Consider the following 25044-nt stretch of genomic DNA (forward strand, 5'->3'; position numbering starts at 1 on the left):
GAGTGCGTAGTATATCAGAAGCAACTGAAAATATTTGTGTCCTTGATAATGTATTTTATAAATGTGGACTCAAATAAAGAAATCGAAATGTGTGTATGCCTGTGTGTGTGTGCGTGCGTGTGTGTGTGCGTGTGCGCGTGTGCGTGTGTGTGTGTGTGTGTGCGTGCGTCCACACAGGGAGCAGGTGCGTGTGAACGGTTTCGGGATGTTCCTCTTCGTGGTGTATCCCGGGGCGTTCGTGGACCTCTTCACCACCCACCTCAACCTCATCTCTCCCACGCAGCAGCTACGCATCTTCTGCGCCGGTCAGTTCACCATCAAATACCTACCGTTCACTTTGAGGTTTTCACCATCAAATACCTACCGTTCACTTTGAGGTTTTCACCATCAAATACCTACCGTTCACTTTGAGGTTTTTACCATCAAATACCTACCGTTCACTATGAGGTTTTCACCATCAAATACCTACTGTTCACTTTGAGTTGTTTTACCATAAAATACCTACTGTACCTACCGTTCACTTTGAGGTTTTCACCATCAAATACCTACCGTTCACTTTGAGGTTTTTACCATAAAATACCTACCGTTCACTTTGAGTTGTTTTACCATAAAATACCTACTGTTCACTTTGAGTTTTTTACCATAAAATACCTACCGTTCACTTTGAGGTTTTTACCATCAAATACCTACCGTTCACTTTGAGGTTTTTACCATGAAATACCTACCGTTCACTTTGAGGTTTTCACCATCAAATACCTACCGTTCACTTTGAGGTTTTTACCATCAAATACCTACTGTTCACTTTGAGGTTTTTACCATAAAATACCTACCGTTCACTTTGAGTTTTTCACCATCAAATACCTACCGTTCACTTTGAGGTTTTTCACCATCAAATACCTACCGTTCACTTTGAGGTTTTTCACCATCAAATACCTACCGTTCACTTTGAGTTTTTCACCATCAAATACCTACAGTTCACTTTGAGTTTTTCACCATTGAATACCTACATGTGACTATGTCACTATGTCTAGAGTACCATTAGGGGCAAAAGGTGGCGCTGTTGTGCCAGATACAGAGAGAGAGAAATAGTGCTGCACTGACTGTTGCCTGCTAATGAGAGAGAGAGAGAGAGGGATGCACTACTGTACTGTTTTGTATTCTAGTTTATTTTACATAGACAGCGTTTTACATAAAATGCTGTCTAAGTTAGATATGTTGAGCCTTTGCGTTCGCATGTAGGAGGTCGTCTGGGTTTTGATCGCTCATCAAATCGGTTTACAGAGTAAAAGCGGACAAAATTGCTGTATTGCATTACTGCTTGTTTTTTGTCGTTGCCTTGCTTTTCTTTTCTTCTCCATTGTTCTGTAAAGCACTTTGAGCTGCATTTCATGTCATGAAAGGTGCTATACAAATAAAGTTTTATTATTATTATTATTATTATGTCTTCCCGGCACCCCAGAGCTTCTATTTTGAAGGAATCCCGGCGCTGGTTGTGTTTAAAATGCAACATCGGTATCGAACCAATGTCAAAATAATATATCGGTTTCAGCGCGACATTCTATTTTATAATAATTAGTTAATTACACTGAAAAAAGCAAAAAAAAAAAAAAAGCAAAATTGGTAAATAGTGCATTTATCATAGCATCTTTATCCAAGAAATAATTCACTGTTATTATTATGTTTTTTAATGCAGGATACGATCATATCAACATCGGTTATTATTCATATTCATATTATTATTATTATTATTATTATTATTATTATTAAGAAATCTGGGGATGTTTTATGGCACTTGCATGAGAGATGATTGAGGTGACCGCCACCAGAGGGCAGCAAAGACCCCAGTTTGTGTGTGTGTGTGTGTGTGTGTGTGTGTGTGTGTGTGTGTGTGTGTGTGTGTGTGTGTGTGTGTGTGTGTGTGTGTGTGTGTGTGTGTGTGTGTGTGTGTGTGTGTGTGTGTGTGTGTGTGTGTGTGTGTGTGTGTAGGGATTATAGGTAAAGTTATGTTATGTTTTTCCGGCTTTAAACTTATGAAAATTGTCGTCTCATAGTAATACAATGTGTGTGTGTGTGTGTGTGTGCGCGTGCGTGTGTGTGTGTGTGTGTGTGTGTGTGTGCGTGTGTGTGTGTGTGTGTGTGTGTGCGTGTGTGCGTGTGTGTGTGTGTGCGTGCGCGTCTCTAGGAGTGTGGCACAACTTCGTCCTGTGCGTGGCGGCGCTGGGTTTCCTCTTCCTGTTGCCCGTCTTCCTGTTTCCTGTCTACTACACTGGAGGCGGAGCCTTGGTCACCGAGGTCACGGAGGTCAGTTTTAGTCAACTTAAATATCACAAGGTTTTAGTCGACTAAATCTACAGTTGAGTCGGTCGACTAAAATGTGTTTTTTTCGGCGGGCCTCGATGCCGTCGCAATGACTGATTTTACACTTGCGCTGAAAATAGCCGATCTACAAGCTCACAACGAGTCACAGCGCGAGGCGTTGTGAGCTTGTAGATATTGATTTGTCTATTTCTGTCTGCTATTGATTTGTTTTTGTTTTTTTAAACATCTGCATTACTTAACCCGTTCTGACCTGAGATCAGATTCTAAAAATGTTCTTCTACATCCTGACAGTTTTCAGAAAAAGCTATGTTTCTATGTCAGTCGTTCTTCGATTTTTCAAAAATAGCAGACCTACAAGCTCGTAGCTATGAGCTTGTAGATCTGCTGTTTTTCAATAGCTAAAGCATAACATGATGCTAACACCAAAAGGGGTTCCCGTTCATAATGGGTTAATTTCCCAGAAGTCTACAAAATATTAGATTAATTGTTATTTTGATCAACGTTTGCCTGTTATATCTCCTCATGGTACCAACATCAATACAGCCTGTTATCTCTCCTAATGGTACCAACATCAATACAGCCTGTTATCTCTCCTAATGGTACCAACATCAATACAACCTGTTATCTCTCCTAATGGTACCAACATCAATACAGCCTGTTATCTCTCCTAATGGTACCAACATCAATACAGCCTGTTATCTCTCCTAATGGTACCAACATCAATACAACCTGTTATCTCTCCTAATGGTACCAACATCAATACAACCTGTTATCTATCCTAATGGTACCAACATCAATACAACCTGTTATCTCTCCTAATGGTACCAACACCAATACAGCCTGTTATCTCTCCTAATGGTACCAACATCAATACAACCTGTTATCTCTCCTAATGGTACCAACATCAATACAGCCTGTTATCTCTCATAATGGTACCAACATCAATACAGCCTGTTATCTCTCCTAATGGTACCAACATCAATACAGCCTGTTATCTCTCCTAATGGTACCAACATCAATACAACCTGTTATCTCTCCTAATGGTACCAACATCAATACAGCCTGTTATCTCTCCTAATGGTACCAACATCAATACAGCCTGTTATCTCTCCTAATAGTACCAACATCAATACAGCCTGTTATCTCTCCTAATAGTACCAACATCAATACAGCCTGTTATCTCTCCTAATGGTATACCAACATCAATACAGCATGTTATCTCTCCTAATGGTACCAACATCAATACAGCCTGTTATCTCTCCTAATGGTACCGACATCAATACAGCCTGTTATCTCTTCTAATGGTACCAACATCAATACAGCCTGTTATCTCTCCAAATGGTACCAACATCAATACAGCCTGTTATCTCTCCTAATGGTACCAACATCAATACAGCCTGTTATCTCTCCAAATGGTACCAACATCAATACAGCCTGTTATCTCTCCTAATGGTACCAACATCAATACAGCCTGTTATCTCTCCAAATGGTACCAACATCAATACAGCCTGTTATCTCTCCAAATGGTACCAACATCAATACAGCCTGTTATCTCTCCTAATGGTACCAACATCAATACAGCCTGTTATCTCGCCTAATGGTACCAACATCAATACAGCCTGTTATCTCTCCTAATGGTACCAACATCAATACAGCCTGTTATCTCTCCTAATGGTACCAACATCAATACAGCCTGTTATCTCTCCTAATGGTACCAACATCAATACAGCCTGTTATCTCTCCTAATGGTACCAACATCAATACAACCTGCTATCTCTCCTAATGGTACCAACATCAATACAGCCTGTTATCTCTCCTAATGGTACCAACATCAATACAGCCTGTTATCTCTCCTAATGGTACCAACATCAATACAGCCTGTTATCTCTCCTAATGGTACCAACATCAATACAGCCTGTTGTCTCTCCTAATGGTACAAACATCAATACAGCCTGTTATCTCTCCTAATGGTACCAACATCAATACAGCCTGTTATCTCTCCTAATGGTACCAACATCAATACAGCCTGTTATCTCTCCTAATGGTACCAACATCAATACAGCCTGTTATCTCTCCTAATGGTACCAACATCAATACAGCCTGTTATCTCTCCTAATGGTACCAACATCAATACAGCCTGTTATCTCTCCTAATGGTTCCAACATCAATACAGCCTGTTATCTATCCTAATGGTACCAACATCAATACAGCCTGTTATCTCTCCTAATGGTACCAACATCAATACAGCCTGTTATCTCTCCTAATGGTACCAACATCAATACAGCCTGTTATCTCTCCTAATGGTACCAACATCAATACAGCCTGTTATCTCTCCTAATGGTACCAACATCAATACAGCCTGTTATCTCTCCTAATGGTACCAACATCAATACAGCCTGTTATCTCTCCTAATGGTACCAACATCAATTCAACCTGTTATCTCTCCTAATGGTACCAACATCAATACAGCCTGTTATCTCTCCTAATGGTACCAACATCAATACAGCCTGTTGTCTCTCCTAATGGTACCAACATCAATACAGCCTGTTGTCTCTCCTAATAGTACCAACATCAATACAGCCTGTTGTCTCTCCTAATAGTACCAACATCAATACAACCTGTTATCTCTCCTAATGGTACCAACATCAATACAGCCTGTTATCTCTCCTAATGGTACCAACATCAATACAGCCTGTTATCTCTCCTAATGGTACCAACATCAATACAGCCTGTTATCTCTCCTAATGGTATACCAACATCAATACAGCCTGTTATCTCTCCTAATGGTACCAACATCAATACAGCCTGTTATCTCTCCTAATGGTACCGACATCAATACAGCCTGTTATCTCTTCTAATGGTACCAACATCAATACAGCCTGTTATCTCTCCAAATGGTACCAACATCAATACAGCCTGTTATCTCTCCTAATGGTACCAACATCAATACAGCCTGTTATCTCTCCTAATGGTACCAACATCAATACAGCCTGTTATCTCTCCTAATGGTACCAACATCAATACAGCCTGTTATCTCTCCAAATGGTACCAACATCAATACAGCCTGTTATCTCTCCTAGTGGTACCAACTACCAACATCAATACAGCCTGTTATCTCTCCTAATGGTACCAACATCAATACAACCTGTTATCTCTCCAAATGGTACCAACATCAATACAACTGTTATCTCTCCTAATGGTACCAACATCAATACAACCTGTTATCTCTCATAATGGTACCAACATCAATACAACCTGTTATCTCTCCTAATGGTACCAACATCAATACAGCCTGTTATCTCTCCTAATGGTACCAACATCAATACAACCTCTTATCTCTCCTAATGGTACCAACATCAATACAACATGTTATCTCTCCTAATGGTACCAACATCAATACAGCCTGTTATCTCTCCTAATGGTACCAACATCAATACAGCCTGTTGTCTCTCCTAATGGTACCAACATCAATACAGCCTGTTGTCTCTCCTAATAGTACCAACATCAATACAGCCTGTTGTCTCTCCTAATAGTACCAACATCAATACAACCTGTTATCTCTCCTAATGGTACCAACATCAATACAGCCTGTTATCTCTCCTAATGGTACCAACATCAATACAGCCTGTTATCTCTCCTAATGGTACCAACATCAATACAGCCTGTTATCTCTCCTAATGGTATACCAACATCAATACAGCCTGTTATCTCTCCTAATGGTACCAACATCAATACAGCCTGTTATCTCTCCTAATGGTACCGACATCAATACAGCCTGTTATCTCTTCTAATGGTACCGACATCAATACAGCCTGTTATCTCTTCTAATGGTACCAACATCAATACAGCCTGTTATCTCTCCAAATGGTACCAACATCAATACAGCCTGTTATCTCTCCTAATGGTACCAACATCAATACAGCCTGTTATCTCTCCTAATGGTACCAACATCAATACAACCTGTTATCTCTCCAAATGGTACCAACATCAATACAACTGTTATCTCTCCTAATGGTACCAACATCAATACAACCTGTTATCTCTCATAATGGTACCAACATCAATACAACCTGTTATCTCTCCTAATGGTACCAACATCAATACAGCCTGTTATCTCTCCTAATGGTACCAACATCAATACAACCTCTTATCTCTCCTAATGGTACCAACATCAATACAACCTCTTATCTCTCCTAATGGTACCAACATCAATACAACCTGTTATCTCTCCTAATGGTACCAACATCAATACAACCTCTTATCTCTCCTAATGGTACCAACAAATGGGTCTGAGAGGCTAAATGTCATCAAATGGTGGTTCCGTGGCTCAAATGGGTCTGAGAGGCTAAATATCGTCAAACGGTGGTTCCGTGGCTCAAATGGGTCTGTGAGGCTAAATGTCGTCAAATGGTGGTTCCGTGGCTCAAATGGGTCTGAGAGGCTAAATGTCATCAAATGGTGGTTCCGTGGCTCAAATGGGTCTGAGAGGCTAAATGTCATCAAATGGTGGTTCCGTGTCTCAGATGGGTCTGAGAGGCTAAATGTCATCAAACGGTGGTTCCGTGGCTCAAATGGGTCTGAGAGGCTAAATGTCGTCAAATGGTGGTTCCGTGTCTCAGATGGGTCTGAGAGGCTAAATGTCATCAAATGGTGGTTCCGTGGCTCAAATGGGTCTGAGAGGCTAAATGTTATCAAACGGTGGTTCCGTGGCTCAAAAATGCCAAACAAATAATGTGACCTCGATGTGAGAAAGGGTTGAAAACCACTGGGCGGTTCGGCACTGCACCACAGTGAGGAACAAACATATTAACACATTTAGACCGAGATTTAGACCTCGATTAACAGTTTTCGATTAAGCGTCTTTCTATGTCTGCGGTGCTCACCCCATTTTCACGTCAAGGACCCCCAGAATTATCTGTATTTGTCCGCCGACCCCCCATCTGAAAATATGTTTTTCCAGGGACCCCCCCCCCCCCCCCTGGAAGCAAAGCTTTGAGTTAAAAAAAAAAGTTCGCTCTGGAAGAATATATAATTCAAAACTTTGCGCCACATTTGCAGGATAAAAAAAAAAATAGCAGATCTACAAGCTCGAGCTTGTAGATCTGCTATTTTTCAACAGCTAAAGTATGACATAATGCTTAAAACACCAAAAGGGTTTCCCGTCCTGAATGAATTAAATATCGTAAATTCAAGTCAAATCTTTTAATTTGTGGGAATTCCTCAACCGAGGCGGGCTACATTTTTTAACTTGGCTGTGAAGCTTTGTGGTGGAGTCTGGAATGTGTATTTTGTACACACTTGTACACACTTTGCAAAGCATATTTCTTTTGTCTGAAAACACAGTGTAAGAATGTGTCCTTTTACTGTCACAATATATGTTACTGTTACTGATCACACTCTATAGCAATGGTTACCTTCGACAGGCAGCCTCTGTAGACACTTTTAAAGCACAGCTCAAGACCCACTTCTACAACATTGCTTTTAATTGATCTTTTATTTTTTGTTATTCATGTCCTCACTGTATTGCATTACTGCTTGTTTTTTAACTCGGCTGTGAAGCTTTGTGGTGGAGTCTGGAATGTGCATTTTGTACACACACTTGTACACACTTTGCAAAGCGTATTTCTTTTGCAGTTCTCATGCAGTTCCTCTCTCTGCCACCAGGGGTCTCCAGCCGACGGGCCCCGGGGCCTGTCCGTCGGGGACATCGTGACGTCCCTGGAGGCCTGTCCGGTCAGCGGAGTGGACGACTGGTCCAGATGTCTGTCCAAGCTGTCCGTGCGTCCCCAGACGGGCTACTGCGTCCCCGTCACCAGCCTGACCACCAGCTGGGCCCACGGCAGAGGTTCTGACCTGAGATCAGATTCTAAAAAATGTCTTCTACATCCTGACAGTTTTCCATTCTGACCTGAGATCAGATTCTAAAAAATGTCTTCTACATCCTGACAGTTTTCCATTCTGACCTCAGATCAGATTCTTAAAAATGTCTTCTACGTCCCTGACAGTTTTCCATTCTGACCTGAGATCAGATTCTAAACATGTCTTCTACATTCCCTGACAGTTTTCCATTCTGACCACAGATCAGATTCTTAAAAATGTCTTCTACGTCCCTGACAGTTTTCCATTCTGACCTGAGATCAGATTCTAAACATGTCTTCTACATTCCCTGACAGTTTTCCATTCTGACCTGAGATCAGATTCTAAAACATGTCTTCTACATCCCTGACAGTTTTCCATTCTGACCTGAGATCAGATTCTAAAAAATGTCTTCTACATCCTGACAGTTTTCCATTCTGACCTGAGATCAGATTCTAAAACATGTCTTCTACATCCTGACAGTTTTCCATTCTAACCTGAGATCAGATTCTAAAACATGCCTTCTACATCCCTTTACAGTTTTCCATTCTGACCTGAGAACAGATTCTAAAACATGTCTTCTACATCCCTGACAGTTTTCCATTCTGACCTGAGATCAGATTATAATACATGTCTTCTACATCCCTGACAGTTTTCCATTCTGACCTGAGATCAGATTCTATAAATGTCTTCTACATCCTGACAGTTTTCTGAAAAAGCTATGTTTCTGTGTCAGACGTTCTTCCATTTTTCAAAAAGAGCAGACCTACAAGCTCGTAGCGCGGCACCAAGTGCCGCGCTACGAGCTTGTAGGTCTGATTTTTTTTGAAAAATCGACATAAAATATTGAGCACCACTGATATAAAAAACATTATATTTCAGAAAACTCTCAGGATTTAGATTCTAAATCATGACAATTTCAGAAGATATATTTTTTAATTTCGACGGGGTCAGGTCTAAACACAACGTTCCTGCCCTGAATGGATTTCATGACATTTTGGATCAAACCTATTTGGGGTTATTTTTTAACCCATTCTGGGCGGGAACCCCTCTAGGTGTTTAAAGCATTATGTTATGCTTTAGCTATTGAAAAATATCAGATCTACAAGCTCATAGCGCGCCACCGAGTGGCGCGCTGAATGGATTTTATGCCATTTCGTCAAATCGACAAAACCTATTTGGGTGGTTTTTTTTACCCTTCAAGACGTGAACTCTTTTATTTGCTATGTACTGTACATTATGTACTGTTTACTGTAGCAAACATTTATATATTTTTTGGAAGTCTTTGAAGCTTTTCAGGAAGCTGAATCTCCGGGTCGTGATTTAGAGCCATTTTGGGTCCGACCAGGCCGATGTTCTAAGAACATCGTCTATTCTAAAATACCGACCGAAATACCGAAATATTTACGTATTATAGCAGCATCAACAAGTTTAACCCATTCTGAGCGGGAACCCATTTTGGTGTTAGCATCAGCTATTTGCTTTAGCTATTGAAAAATAGCAGATCTACAAGCTCGTACGAGCTTGTAGATCTGCTATTTTTTGAAAAATCGAAGAACGACTGACATTTTTTTAGAATCTGATCTCAGGTCAGAATGGGTTAAGGTCCGTTACGAATGGAAACACCCCTTGTGTTCATATTTGGAAGCCTCGATGTATAAATACAGATGTTTGTGTGTGTGTGTGTGTGTGTGTGTGTGTGTGTGTGTGTGTGTGTGTGTGTGTGTGTGCGTGTGCGTGTGCGTGTGCGTGTGCGTGTGTGTGCGTGCGCAGCCTACAAGCGGTTGGACGGGACCATGGACTGCTGCAGTAACAACAGTCTGACTGACCTCTGTTTCTCCTACTCTGACCCCGTGGAGCGCACGAGGAAGGAAAAAGAGGTGCACACACACACACACGCACACACACACACACGCACACACGCACACACACATAGACACACACACGGGTTTTTGGTGAGTGTTTATCACATGGACAATGATTCATAAACAAGCTTTATTAAACTCACGTTGTTCCAGGACTGACATCTAAAAGAATAAAACCTTCTGTCTCCTGTCTTAAATTATCCTTAAAACATCTGCATTCCTTAAAGGAGAATTCCACGCTAAAAGGCTTTCTTACCTTTCCTTGTAGTCGTTACGTCCCCCACCAAAGAGGTCCAGGTTTTATTGTCTCCACCAGGCCGAAGGCATGGGGGGAGAGTATGTTTTGCACTCCGTCCGTGTGTCCGTCCGTGTGTGTGTCCGTGAGCAGCTAATCTCCGGCACCGTTAACCCGGTCGATGCCACATTTTGCACACACACTCCCTGGATGCCAACGATGAACCTCTGCCCCAAAACTTCCAGAACGGCCTGTCATAGCGCCACCAGGAGGCCGCTTTGTGCAAAACAAGTTTTTGCACAGTACACCTACAGCTTTTGTCCAAACATCGCGCGAATTGGTACACAGTCTCTCTAGTTTAAATAATAATTCAGATTGTATTAATATTAACTCTACTACATACTTTCTTATGCTTACTCAAGTAATTATTTACAAACACTCCTATCCTCCTGGTGGAGACCTGTGCCCAGAAGGGCACTTTTTCTAGTTTGTAGTCGTTACGTCCCCACCAAAGAGGTCCAGGTGTTATTTGTAGTCGTTACGTCCCCACCAAAGAGGTCCAGGTGTTATTTGTAGTCGTTACGTCCCCACCAAAGAGGTCCAGGTGTTATTTGTAGTCGTTACGTCCCCACCAAAGAGGTCCAGGTGTTATTTGTAGTTGTTACGTCCCCACCAAAGAGGTCCAGGTGTTATTTGTAGTCGTTACGTCCCCACCAAAGAGGTCCAGGTGTTATTTGTAGTCGTTACGTCCCCACCAAAGAGGTCCAGGTGTTATTTGTAGTCGTTACGTCCCCACCAAAGAGGTCCAGGTGTTATTTGTAGTCGTTACGTCCCCACCAAAGAGGTCCAGGTGTTATTTGTAGTTGTTACGTCCCCACCAAAGAGGTCCAGGTGTTATTTGTAGTTGTTACGTCCCCACCAAAGAGTTCCAGGTGTTATTTGTAGTCGTTACGTCCCCACCAAAGAGGTCCAGGTGTTATTTGTAGTCGTTACGTCCCCACCAAAGAGGTCCAGGTGTTATTTGTAGTTGTTACGTCCCCACCAAAGAGGTCCAGGTGTTATTTGTAGTTGTTACGTCCCCACCAAATAGGTCCAGGTGTTATTTGTAGTTGTTACGTCCCCACCAAAGAGGTCCAGGTGTTATTTGTAGTTGTTGCGTCCCCACCAAAGAGGTCCAGGTGTTATTTGTAGTTCTTACGTCCCCACCAAAGAGGTCCAGGTGTTATTTGTAGTCGTTACGTCCCCACCAAAGAGGTCCAGGTGTTATTTGTAGTCGTTACGTCCCCACCAAAGAGGTCCAGGTGTTATTTGTAGTTGTTACGTCCCCACCAAATAGGTCCAGGTGTTATTTGTAGTTGTTACGTCCCCACCAAAGAGGTCCAGGTGTTATTTGTAGTTGTTACGTCCCCACCAAAGAGGTCCAGGTGTTATTTGTAGTTGTTACGTCCCCCGCCAAAGAGGTCCAGGTGTTATTTGTAGTTGTTACGTCCCCACCAAAGAGGTCCAGGTGTTATTTGTAGTTGTTACGTCCCCACCAAAGAGGTCCAGGTGTTATTTGTAGTTGTTACGTCCCCACCAAAGAGGTCCAGGTGTTATTTGTAGTTGTTACGTCCACACCAAAGAGGTCCAGGTGTTATTTGTAGTCGTTACGGCCCCACCAAAGAGGTCCAGGTGTTATTTGTAGTTGTTACGTCCCCACCAAAGAGGTCCAGGTGTTATTTGTAGTTGTTGCGTCCCCACCAAAGAGGTCCAGGTGTTATTTGTAGTTCTTACGTCCCCACCAAAGAGGTCCAGGTGTTATTTGTAGTCGTTACGTCCCCACCAAAGAGGTCCAGGTGTTATTTGTAGTTGTTACGTCCCCACCAAAGAGGTCCAGGTGTTATTTGTAGTCGTTACGTCCCCACCAAAGAGGTCCAGGTGTTATTTGTAGTCGTTACGTCCCCACCAAAGAGGTCCAGGTGTTATTTGTAGTCGTTACGTCCCCACCAAAGAGGTCCAGGTGTTATTTGTAGTTGTTACGTCCCCACCAAATAGGTCCAGGTGTTATTTGTAGTTGTTACGTCCCCACCAAAGAGGTCCAGGTGTTATTTGTAGTTGTTACGTCCCCACCAAAGAGGTCCAGGTGTTATTTGTAGTTGTTACGTCCCCCGCCAAAGAGGTCCAGGTGTTATTTGTAGTTGTTACGTCCCCACCAATGAGGTCCAGGTGTTATTTGTAGTTGTTACGTCCCCACCAAAGAGGTCCAGGTGTTATTTGTAGTTGTTACGTCCCCACCAAAGAGGTCCAGGTGTTATTTGTAGTTGTTACGTCCACACCAAAGAGGTCCAGGTGTTATTTGTAGTCGTTACGGCCCCACCAAAAAGGTCCAGGTGTTATTTGTAGTCGTTACGTCCCCACCAAAGATGTCCAGGTGTTATTTGTAGTTATTACGTCCCCACCAAAGAGGTCCAGGTGTTATTTGTAGTCGCTACGTCCCCACCAAAGAGGTCCAGGTGTTATTTGTAGTTGTTACGTCCCCACCAAAGAGGTCCAGGTGTTATTTGTAGTTGTTACGTCCCCAACAAAGAGGTCCAGGTGTTACTTTGTGCAAAAGCTCCTTATTGGCTATTTCCCCTACCATAAGCCCTCAATGAATTGCATTGAATTGAATGGGGCTATGGGGTGTTGTGCTAATTCAATTATTTCCATCGCTCAAAATTATAATTATTTTGTATATATCCTCTCTTCATAATGTAAATAATATCCCAAGCGGCACACTTTACTACTTATTTAGATGGAAATAAGCAAATTAGCACAATACCCCATAGCCCCATTCAATTCAATGCTATTCATTGCAATTCATTGAGGGCTTATGGTAGGGGAAATAGCCAATAAGGAGCTTTTGCACAAAAAAACACCTGGACCTCTTTGGTGGGGACGTAACAACTACAAATAACACCTGGACCTCTTTGGTGGGGACGTAACAACTACAAATAACACTTGGACCTCTTTGGTGGGGACGTAACAACTACAAAGAAAGGTAAGAAAGCATTCTAGCATGGAATTCTAGGTCGTGCAGGGTTTTCTCTGTAATCTATGGTTTCATATAATATCTACGGTTTAATCTACGGTTTCATATAATCTATATATGGTTTCATATAATCTCTACGGTTTCATATAATCTATGGTTTCATATAATCTGTACATCTTTAAGCATTTATTTCATATTTACATGTCTTCTGTGGACTCTAACATTACACCTAGCTACATGTTTAAGCATTTATTTCATTTTTACATAATAATAAATAATAATAAAACTTTATTGCACCTTTCATGACATGAAATGCAGCTCAAAGTGCTTTACAGAACAATGGAGAATAAAAGAAAAGCAAGGCAACGACAGTAATGCAATACAGTGTCTTGTCTTGTCTTCTGTGGTCTCTAACATTACACCTAGCTACATGTTTAAGCATTTATTTCATATTTACATGTCTTCTGTGGTCTCTAACATTACACCTATAGCTACATGTTTAAGCATTTATTTCATATTTACATGTCTTCTGTGGACTCTAACATTACACCTATAGCTACATGTTTAAGCATTTATTTCATACTTACATGTGGATTTCAGCTCTGACATGCTCTACTATGTGAAGAGTCTGCCTGTGATATTAACTTATTTTGGATAGAAAAAGAAAAAGAAAAAAAAAACACTTTTCTCCTCTGGTGAAAAGCTGGAGTTTGCGCGATGGCCGGCTCTGAAATCTGGTCAATTGTGTAGGTCCTGTAAAGTAGTAAAGTAGTAAAGTAATAGAGTATACATACTGTCCCTTGCAGTACGCCTGTATGCCGGTGCGTAAGATGGTGACGGGCACCAGGGTGTGTCGCAGCGATGAAGACTGCCACTCCTCCTCCTCGTCCTCCTCGTCTTCGTCACAGCTGCAGCAGAGAGCCAGTGTGTGCGTCACGCCCTCCCTGGAGAATCAGACGCGGTTCTTCCGGGTCACCCACCCCCCCAACACACACATGCTGTTCGTGGGGTACCCCCCCCACCTGCAGTACGCAGGTATGGGTGGCCGCACGCACGCACGTACGCACGCACCCACGCACACACCCACCCACCCACGCATGCACGCCAGTGTTGTTTTTATAGCAGCAGATTTCTATTTTAGTTTTAGTCATAATAGTCTCTTGAATAGTTTTCACTTAGTTTTGGTCACATTTTTAGTCACCTGGAATGTTCTAGTGTTTAGTGTCTAGTTTTAGTTGACTAAATGTCGTACGATTTTAGTCGACTAAATCTACAGTTGATTTTTAGTCGACTAAAATGTGTTTTGACGGGCCTTGATGTCGTTGTAATGACATGTTTTACACTTTGGTTGCATGGTGAAAATAGCAGATATACAATCTCACAACGCGTCGCAGCGCTATTTTCAGCATGCAACCCAGCATAAAACTGGATCTCTTGTCCACTAGTCCCTTCCTAACGTTTTAGTCTAGTTTTTATTTGTTGACGATATTGTCAGTATATTTAGTCTTAGTTTTAGTCATCATAGATTCGTTTTTATTTTGTTTTTATTTAGTTTTAGTCAGTGAAAAAAGGTAGTCGACGAACATTTTTCGTCTTAGTTTTAGTTTTAGACGAAAACAACACTGCCGCACGCACGCACGCACGCACGCACGCATGTTTCTATGTCAGTGGTTCTCAAACTATTTCACGTCAAGGACCCCTGCAGGAAATATCTGTAATTGGCCGCCGACGCCCCATCTGAAAATATGTATAGTTCCAGTGTAGCTAAAGTATAACTTAAAGCATAGCTTAAAACACCAAAAGGGTTTATTTTGACTTCACGTCGTGTGAAAGCAGGGAATCGTATCTTCAAATTGACATATTGGTTGTTCAGTTTGACCCACCAGTTTAGGAGATATGGCTTATAGAGTAATGTCTGGCAGAGAAACAGAGAGTTGAGAAAACAGGCTTGAAAAGGTTAACTTCTGTGGACTCTAACATTACACCTAGCTACATGTTTAAGCATTTATTTCATATTTACATGTCTTCTGTGGACTCTAACATTACACCTAGCTACATGTTTAAGCATTTATTTCATATTTACATGTCTTCTGTGGTCTCTAACATTACACCTAGCTACATGTTTAAGCATTTATTTCATATTTACATGTCTTCTGTGGTCTCTAACATTACACCTAGCTACAAGTTTAAGCATTTATTTCATATTTGCATGTCTTCTGTGGACTCTAACATTACACCTAGCTACATGTTTAAGCATTTATTTCATATTTACATGTCTTCTGTGGTCTCTAACATTACACCTAGCTACATGTTTAAGCATTTATTTCATATTTACATGTCTTCTGTGGTCTCTAACATTACACCTAGCTACATGTTTAAGCATTTATTTCATATTTACTGTACATGTCTTCTGTGGACTCTAACATTACACCTAGCTACATGTTTAAGCATTTATTTCATATTTACATGTCTTCTGTGGACTCTAACATTACACCTAGCTACATGTTTAAGCATTTATTTCATATTTACATGTCTTCTGTGGTCTCTAACATTACACCTAGCTACATGTTTAAGCATTTATTTCATATTTACTTGTCGATTTCAGCTCTGACACTTATTTCAGACATGCTCTAGTATGCGATGAGTCTGCCTGTGATATTAACTCATTTTGGATTAAGTAAAAAACAGTGTTTCTCCTCTCCTGAACAGTTAGTCTTGTTTTCTCCTCTCCTCAACACTTAGTCTTGTTTTCTCCTCTCCTCAACACTTAGTCTTGTTTTCTCCTCTCCTCAACACTTAGTCTTGTTTTCTCCTCTCCTGAATACTTAGTTTTTTCCGCCGTGACAGTCTCTGTATTGTCTGTGAGCATAGCTCAGGTTTGTAGTGTACAGAGTGAACAAAACCCTGCAGTGTATTTTGAGTTTGTGGTGAAACGTTGCAGAGTCGTGATTGTGCAACACAGATTATCCTCCCTTTTACAATTATTGTTTTTTTCTGTCTTATTTTTTTAGGCGTTCCACTCGCCAGCTATTTAACCATTCCAGGACGGGAAGCCCCTTTTTGGTGGTTTAACCCATTTAGGCCTGACGTCGAAAAAAAGAAAGAAAAAAAAGTCTTCTGAAAGAATATATTATTCAAAGATTTGTGCCACATTTTCACGACTTTTCAAAAAATAGCAGACCTACAAGCTCATAGCGCGGCACTCGGTGGCGCGCTATGAGCTTGTAGATCTGCTATTTTTCAATAGATAAAGCATAACATAAGGCTTAGTTAAAACACCAAAAGGGGTTCGCGCGCAGAATGGGTTCGCATTATGTTATAGCCTACTTTAGCTATTGAAAAAATCAAAAAAAAAAGCAGAAATCGTGAAATTACCGTGCAAATATTCTTTCACAGCAAACGTTTCTAACTCAACTATTTGCTTTTTATTTTTATTTATTTGGGGGGGGGGGGGGGGTCCTGGAACAACATAATCTTCAGGTGGGGGTCGGCGGTCAATTATATATAATCTTTGGTGGTCCTTTGACATTAAATCGTTTGAGAACCACTGATATAGAAACAAGAGGTTTTTTTTTTTTTAACTGTCAGTATTTAGAAGACTTTTCTTTTGTCAGGTCTGCAATGGGTTAAAAAAAAAAAGCAGAATTGTCAGATCAGGCTCAAAGTGTCTTAGTCGACAAAATGAGAAGCAACTAGTGTTAAAAAAAGGCTAAAGAGACTAAAATAATCCTGACGGAAAAAACTAAACATGTCCCTGTTTCCCAACAGCAATCATATCCCACTGTAAAGGACCACTTCACCCCAAAACAATGACTCATTTTCCACCGGGTGAAATGCATCCATAATTCCCTAAACTGCCTAACAGTTGTACAGATATTAACCCATTTTGATCGGGAACCCATTTTGGTGAATTTATAAGAAGAAAAACAAAACAAATAGTGTTGTCTCCTGCCTTTATTTTCTTCTTTCTAATGATTTGATCGGCCCAAAACATTGTGTTCATTGTCATGATTTGTCACGATCCGAGTTGGCTTTGTCCGCGGCGTAACCGTCTTTAAATAAATACTTAAAGAAAATCCTATGGTCAGAATGCATTGCATTTCATTTCCTGGGCCGTTCGTTGTTCTGAAAGGGGGAGGTCCTGCGCCGCTCTATTAGATCCATCCCGGAAGCCGAGGTGGTCTGATTATATTAGTCTAAAGCCCATTCTGACCCGAGATCAGATTCTGAATATATATTTTTTTATCCCACGATTTTGTAACCCATTTTTCACCCCTGTGTCAATCATCTAATGTGATCCTGGGCTCTACACACCCTCCACCAACCTAGTCCCCATATATGGGGGACAAGGGGAGACCAACCTAGTCCCCATATATGGGGGACAAGGGGAGAGCAACGGACTTGAACTCATGCTTCCTTCATGCCTGAGTGTCCAAGTTGCTCCTTTACACCTGACAGGGGGGAGTTTCCCTGGTTGGACGTAGCGCGTGGAAGGAACACGTTATTCCAACCAGTTCCTTTCCCCTCCATCAGGCGCCTTAGCTGGCCAGGGGGAGGCAGTATAGAGACCAGTTCCTTTCCCCTCCATCAGGCGCCCCGGCTGGCCAGGGGGAGGCAGTATAGAGACCAGGATTACTGCATGTTTTTTGTGAGGGTACCTACCCTGAGATCAGATTCTATAAATGTTCTTCTACATCCTGACAGTTTTCTGAAAAAGCTATGTTTCAATGTCAGTCGTTCTTTGATTTTTCAAAAACAGCAGACCTACAAGCTCGCTATGAGCTTGTAGATCTGCTATTTTTCAGTAGCTAAAGCATAACATAATGCTAACACCAAAAGGGGTTCCCGCCCAGAATGCGTCAAAGTGTTAACATTTAATATACGTCGTTGTTAAGCCTCTCTCTTTGTCTCATATAGCGACTTTTATGATTATTATTATTATTGTGTTTTAATAAGAATTGGAAGGTTTTGAGAAACCCTTAAGTTAGGTTTTAGAAGATGAATGTGTTAATACTTTACTAACTTTCTCTCTGTCTTTCTGTCACGCGTGCCTGCTTGTGTGTGTGTGTGTGTGTGTGTGTGTGTGTGTGTGTGTGTGTGTGTGTGTGTGTGTGTGTGTGTGTGTGTGTGTGTGTGTGTGTGTGTGTGTGTGTGTGTGTGTGTGTGTGTGTGTGTGTGTGTGCATACGTTTGTGTGCGTGTGTGTGTGTGTGTGTGTGTGTGTGTGTGTGTGTGTGTGTGTGTGTGTGTGTGTGTGTGTGTGTGGTGTTTCCGCAGTGAGTCTGACCGACTTCATCCCTCGGTTTGGGTTCCTCCACCTGGACCTCCCTGTGTTCCTGGAGACCTTCTGCAAGTATCCTTACATCTGAAACATCTGTATTAACATCTGAAACATCTGTATTAACATCTGAAACATCTGTATTAACATCTGAAACATCTGTATTAACATCTGAAACATCTGTATTATCCTCAGAAACATCTGAAACATCTGTATTAACATCTGAAACATCTTAAACATCTGTATCAACATCTGAAACATCTGTATTAACATCTGAAACATCTGTATTAACATCTGAAACATCTGAAACATCTGTAACATCTGTATCAACATCTGAAACATCTGTATTAACATCTGAAACATCTGTAACATCTGAAACATCTGAAACATCTGTATTAACATCTGAAACATCTGTATTAACATCTGAAACATCTGTATTAACATCTGTATAGACATCTGAAACATCTGTATTAACATCTGAAACATCTGAAACATCTGTATCGACATCTGAAACATCTGTATCGACATCTGAAACATCTGTAACATCTGTATTAACATCTGAAACATCTGCATTAACATCTGAAACATCTGTAACATCTGTAACATCTGTATTAACATCTGAAACATCTGTATTAACATCTGTATTAACATCTGAAACATCTGTATTAACATCTGAAACATCTGAAACATCTTTATAGACATCTGAAACATCTGTATTAACATCTGTAACATCTGAAACATCTGTATCGACATTTGAAACATCTGTATTAACATCTGAAACATCTGTATTAACATCTGAAACATCTGTATTAACATCTGAAACATCTGTATTAACATCTGAAACATCTGTATCAACATCTGAAACATCTGTATTAACATCTGAAACAGCTGTATCGACATCTGAAACATCTGTATCGACATCTGAAACATCTGAACGCGGGTCACGCAGTAATACTGTTAACGAACTCCTTAAACTCCCACATCCATTCAGTTCTTCTGTTAACGAACTCCTTAAACACATCGATTGCTGATCCAGTATCTATATGTCATTTGTTTACTGATCACCATGTGCTGATGACGTATCTATACACATTTATAGCTTTTTTATTGAATACTTTAGTTCATCTTTCTATGCGCCTGGACAACATATAAAGTGACACCGATTGACTCTTCCAAGATCCGGTCTGTGATCCGGGGGAAAAAAGCCCCCCCTCCTGAAAAGAGGCGTTGGTCTATGCCGGGCACTAGGCCGCCTCCATTACGTGCAGATGTCAGGGGATCTAAAATGGACGTGCCCATGATCTAGTGTGTGTGAGAATAGAATAGTAACACTCGATTCCCCCTCACTCTCGGATCGCAGTGCCCTGCCCCCACTGCCCAGTGCCTTCCTCTCTCATTCTCGGAAAAAGATAGAACGCAGCCGTAAGCATCGATTTGCCCGCAGCCCGTATATAAGCCATAAAACCCCACGGCGAATAAGAATCATCTGCAACGATCGGCATTGCATAACGTTTGCAACACACATGGAGTCATGGACAGATGCACGAAACGAATCACATTACCGAGGGACCGCCATGATCAAGCGGCCGCTTTACATGTCTTTCGTTGGAGATCGCCATAGCGTCTTCGCCAGCCAATGCAGCCATCACTGTTGGTTGTGTGATTGTAACCTTTTTATTCATTATAATTGCAGTGATACGACCGTAAGGAAGGCGTCTAGGATGTCATCAACCCGGTTGTAACTTGTAATGTATAACGAATACACATGTCCTCATTCTAAACCGTTGTGTTCTGCGGATTCTTGCGGAAGCCATCGAGTTGTCATTTTGTCGATGTCACAGCCGGGCTTAGCATCTCTCTCGATACCGTTGATTAAGCTCTTTTCCATCGCTTGATCGCTCCTACGTGCTTCAGTGCTTCATTGCCCAGACATGTCAACCACTAACCTCACCGATCCACTAACGCGTCTCACCGTTATACTATCGTTCTGAAACGATCGGTGGAATGTAGCCTACACTGATCAAGACTTTTGTTGCCCCCAGCTGTTACTGCGATTGAGACAATGAGCAGATATGTGAGATAGATTAGGCGAGGCGCGCATAATCATCATAATCATCATGAAGTTATCATCATAGCGAGTTATAAAGGTTTAAAGTCACAGACATTGACAGGCAGATATAAAAATAAACATAAATAAATTAATATATGCATGCTACACACTGAATGAAAGCCCTGAATGTCTACTTTTAGGAGGAAAACAATACACATTGATCCCATGTACAGTTTGTCAGTAATTGGCTATTGAATGCAGCTTGCGCCCACCAGAGATAACTTTAGAGAAGGCATGGACCTGAACAACTATTATTCACAAAATAAGGCCTATAGCGACATGCACATACTATATACCGTATGAAACAGAAGACTCTCTGCTTTCATAAGAAAAAAACTAATACTGTAATAATAATAAAAATCACACCCCTGTGAAGTGAGCAGTGCAACGTTGCACTGCTCACTTCACAGGGGTGTGATTTTCCAGCGGTTCCATGTGTTACACTGTCAGAGTTACAGACCCATAAGGGTCCATTTGGTTCCATGTGGTACTGTCAGAGTTACAGACCCGTAAGGGTCCATTTGGTTCCATGTGTTACACTCTCAGAGTTACAGACCCATAAGGGTCCATTTGGTTCCATGTGTTACACTCTCAGAGTCACAGACCTGTAAGGGTCCATTTGGTTCCATGTGTTACACTCTCAGAGCTACAGACCCGTAAGGGTCCATTTGGTTCCATGTGTTACACTCTCAGAGTTACAGACCCATAAGGGTCCATTTGGTTCTCCAGCAGCTTCCCGTCAACGGGTCAAAGGTCAATTAGGGCTATCTTGTTCTACGTTGTTCTATGTTTAGGCGCAGGGTTAGCATTAGCGCTAGGCTATAAGGTCAGGGGTCAGGGGTCAAGATGAAAGGTTAGAGATTGAGCATGTCTCGTATAGAAGGTTACGCTTTGGGATTGAATGCATGTCAACAGAACATACACACAGTGCGGCAACGCGTTGTGAGCTTGTGGATCAGCTATTTTCAGCATGCAAACCGCAAGTGTAAAATAACTTATACTGGTTCTCTTGTCCACTAGTCCCTTCCTAGTGGTTATCTTGTCCACTAGTCCCTTCCTAGTGGTTATCTTGTCCACTAGTCCCTTCCTAGTGGTTATCTTGTCCACTAGTCCCTTCCTAGTGGATCTCTTGTCCACTAGTCCCTTCCTGTTGAGGACATTTTGACATATTTAGTCTAGTTTTGTAGTCATCTTTGCGGTTTCCATTTAGTTGTCGTCGGTGGAAAAAGTTAGGTTGAAGTTTATTTGGAAACGTCGTTGCATAACAATATGAACTATGATGTTTCTTAACAATTTAACCCATTCTGACCTGAGATCAGATTCATACGAGGTTTACACTGGACACACACTGGTCTGATTAACCCATTCTGACCTGAGATCAGATTCTAAAAAATGTCAGTCGTTCTTCGATTTTTCAAAAATAGCAGACCTACAAGCTCGTAGATCTGCTATTTTTCAATAGCTAAAGCAAAGCATAATGCTAACACCAAAATGGGTTCCCGTTCAGAATGGGTTAATGATTTAAGAAGAGCGCTCTATTAAAAAAACAACGACAAAGAACAAAATAATCAACTATCAAACAATGATAAAAATAAACATTATATTACTGGTGACTTTTCCAGTGCGTTTTAGCCCATTTAGACCGTAGGACGGGTGGAGCCGTCAGAGCTAATCCAACCCATGGAGTCAGAGATACTTCCGGGTTCTACTTTTGTGTCGCTTTTGTGTCTCCATAGAGTTATACTGCGTCCCCATAGAGTTATACTGTGTGTCTCCATAGAGTTATACTGTGTCTCCATAGAGTTCCACTGTGTCTCCATAGAGTTATACACTGTGTCTCCATAGAGTTACACTGTGTCTCCATAGAGTTACACTGTGTCTCCATAGATTTCCACTGTGTCTCCATATAGTTATACTCTGTCTCCATATAGTTCCACTGTCTCCTTGACCTCTGACCCTCTCAGATACGTGGTGTCTCTCTCTGTGTCTCCATATAGTTCCACTGTGTCCCCATATAGTTCCACTGTCTCCTTGACCTCTGACCCTCTCAGATACGTGGTGTCTCTCTCTGTGTCTCCATATAGTTCCACTGTCTCCTTGACCTCTGACCCTCTCAGATACGTGGTGTCTCTCTCTGTGTCTCCATATAGTTCCACTGTGTGTCTCCTTGACCTCTGACCCTCTCAGATACGTGGTGTCCCTGTCGGGGGCGTTGGCCGTGGTGAACAGCGTGCCGTGCTTCGCGCTGGATGGCCAGTGGATGCTCTCCGCCCTATTGGAGGCCACGCTGGTCTCCGTGGTGACGGACCGCCAGCGCCGCCAGCTCATTGGCTTCTTCCTGCTGCTGGGGGGGAGTGGCCTGCTGGCGGCCAATGTGGCGCTGGGCCTGTGGATGGTGACGGCGCGGTGACCTGAGATCAGATTCATACGAGGTTTCCACTGGACACACACTATGGTCTGATTAACCCATTCTGACCTGAGATCAGATTCATACGAGGTTTCCACTGGACACACACTGGTCTGATTAATATTTACTAAAACTGGACACTTCACCCCTTTTTGCACAAACATTATTATTATATGTTGAAGCTGCTAATACGCAATAATAATAATTATGTAAACATTTGAATGACCTTTTTTTAACCCATTCTGACCTGAGATCAGATTCTAACGCACAGAAGAATGGTGGTTCTTTCAACGCATTTTGACCTGAGATCAGATTCTAAAAAATGTCTTCTAAATCCTGACAGTTTAAAAAAACTAGCAGACCTACAAGCTTGTAGATCTGCTATTTTTCAATAGCTAAAGCACAGCATAATGCTAACGCCAAAAGGGGTTCCCGCCCCAAAATGGGTTAACACATCTAGGGGGCCCACGATCTGCGTTCAAAGATTTTCCTAGAAGCTTTGTCATTGGTCGATTTTTTTGCCCGTCTGCTTCCTGATTGGTTAGTCATTGCGACCAAAAAAATCATCATTAGAATTGACATATTATTATTGCTTATAGCAGCTTTTTAAAACACTTTGACTGCATAACACGACATTTATTCCATTGTCTGTCCACGCATGACGCGCTACACCCGCTATTTGTTTAATGTGTTTAATTGGCCGTCGTTTGTTATAATGGTTATCATGACAGTGCGACGATGCGGACGACGCGTTGTGAATATGACGACGTCACTGGAAATCAACCAACCAGCCGGGGGGGCTTTGCTGCCCAAAGGGCTTCTGGGAAACTGAGTTCAATGCAAAGTGAAGGAGGGTTGTTGTTGTTGTTGTAGGGACGACCTTATAGCTCGCTTTGCTCTTTGTCCGTGACCCGAATCACGGAAGAGGCTTTTTTTTTGTTGTGTCGGCTCAATAACAAATCACGGGAATGTTTTCAGGCGGGTTTTTTTCACGGATCGCAAAGGCGTTTTCCTCCAAAGGTATTTAAACAATGGCGTTTAGAAGATTTAGAGCACTTTCCTGGCGGTCTTTATGTGTGTAAATATGTGTGGTTTTTAGATATTTTAGATTTTTAGCAGTGTCCATGTTGTCACTGGACTCCTGGACTACAATTCCCACAATGCTTTGGTGCACTGCTCCTCCTTGTGGATAGGGGGGGGGGCCTGTCTTACTGAGACATGCATGTAGTCCCAAGGAAGCTCTGAGAAGGAAGGGAAGTGGTCACGTGACTGGGCTGCGCCATGACACCTTCATGGACACTTTCATGGGAGCCAAACTCACACCGGAAGTGCAATGAATACATGGCAGTGAATGGAGCCGGCTGGACCAGCTCATAACAAACATTATTTATGAACTATTGAGACCTTTTGTAAAGTAATCACTTCTGGAAAATAACAGAAGACATGATTATCACAGGTTGTTTTCTAATCACTTACTTTTCGATGTGCACAGAGTGCACAGTATATCATTTTATCTGAGGATCTAAACAGCAGCAGGTATATCGTTTCTGGCTCCGAAGTATCGCGATATTTGGCTGCCAGACAGGAAACGGTGGGAAGTCTCGCGATACTTGGTGCGTTCATAAAGGTACTTTGTGCTCTTTAGATACCATACCTCTATAAACATTACACAGTGTACACATCGAATAACAACACAGCAGACAATAATGTGTTACATGTCTTCTGTTATTTTCCAGAAGTGATTACTTTACAAAAGGTCTCAATTGTTCATAAATAATGTTTGTTCATGAGCTGGTCACTGAGCTCTCATTGACTCCAGTGTTCATGAGCTGGTCACTATGAGCTCTCATTGACTCCAGTGTTCATGGGCTGGTCACTGAGCTCTCATTGACTCCAGTGTTCATGAGCTGGTCACTGAGCTCTCATTGACTCCAGTGTTCATGAGCTGGTCACTGTGAGCTCTCA

General features: G+C 41.8%; 1 protein-coding gene across 1 annotated transcript in view; it reads left to right on the forward strand.

Annotated features, from left to right (window-relative positions):
* Positions 1 to 23928, forward strand: part of mbtps2 (membrane-bound transcription factor peptidase, site 2) — a 39770-nt gene extending 15842 nt beyond the window's left edge. The window contains exons 5-11 of the mRNA XM_083778576.1: positions 178 to 305; positions 2183 to 2301; positions 7984 to 8164; positions 9949 to 10055; positions 14092 to 14320; positions 18562 to 18637; positions 22860 to 23928. Coding sequence (XP_083634702.1) covers positions 178 to 305; positions 2183 to 2301; positions 7984 to 8164; positions 9949 to 10055; positions 14092 to 14320; positions 18562 to 18637; positions 22860 to 23082 — 1063 coding nt within the window. The 3' untranslated portion in view covers positions 23083 to 23928. The remainder of the gene's footprint in view (positions 1 to 177; positions 306 to 2182; positions 2302 to 7983; positions 8165 to 9948; positions 10056 to 14091; positions 14321 to 18561; positions 18638 to 22859) is intronic.
* The last annotated feature ends 1116 nt before the right edge of the window (positions 23929 to 25044 follow it).

The sequence above is a fragment of the Protomyctophum parallelum genome (assembly GCF_964188405.1).
Source record: "Protomyctophum parallelum genome assembly, chromosome: 12".
NCBI classification, from domain to species: Eukaryota; Metazoa; Chordata; class Actinopteri; order Myctophiformes; family Myctophidae; genus Protomyctophum; species Protomyctophum parallelum.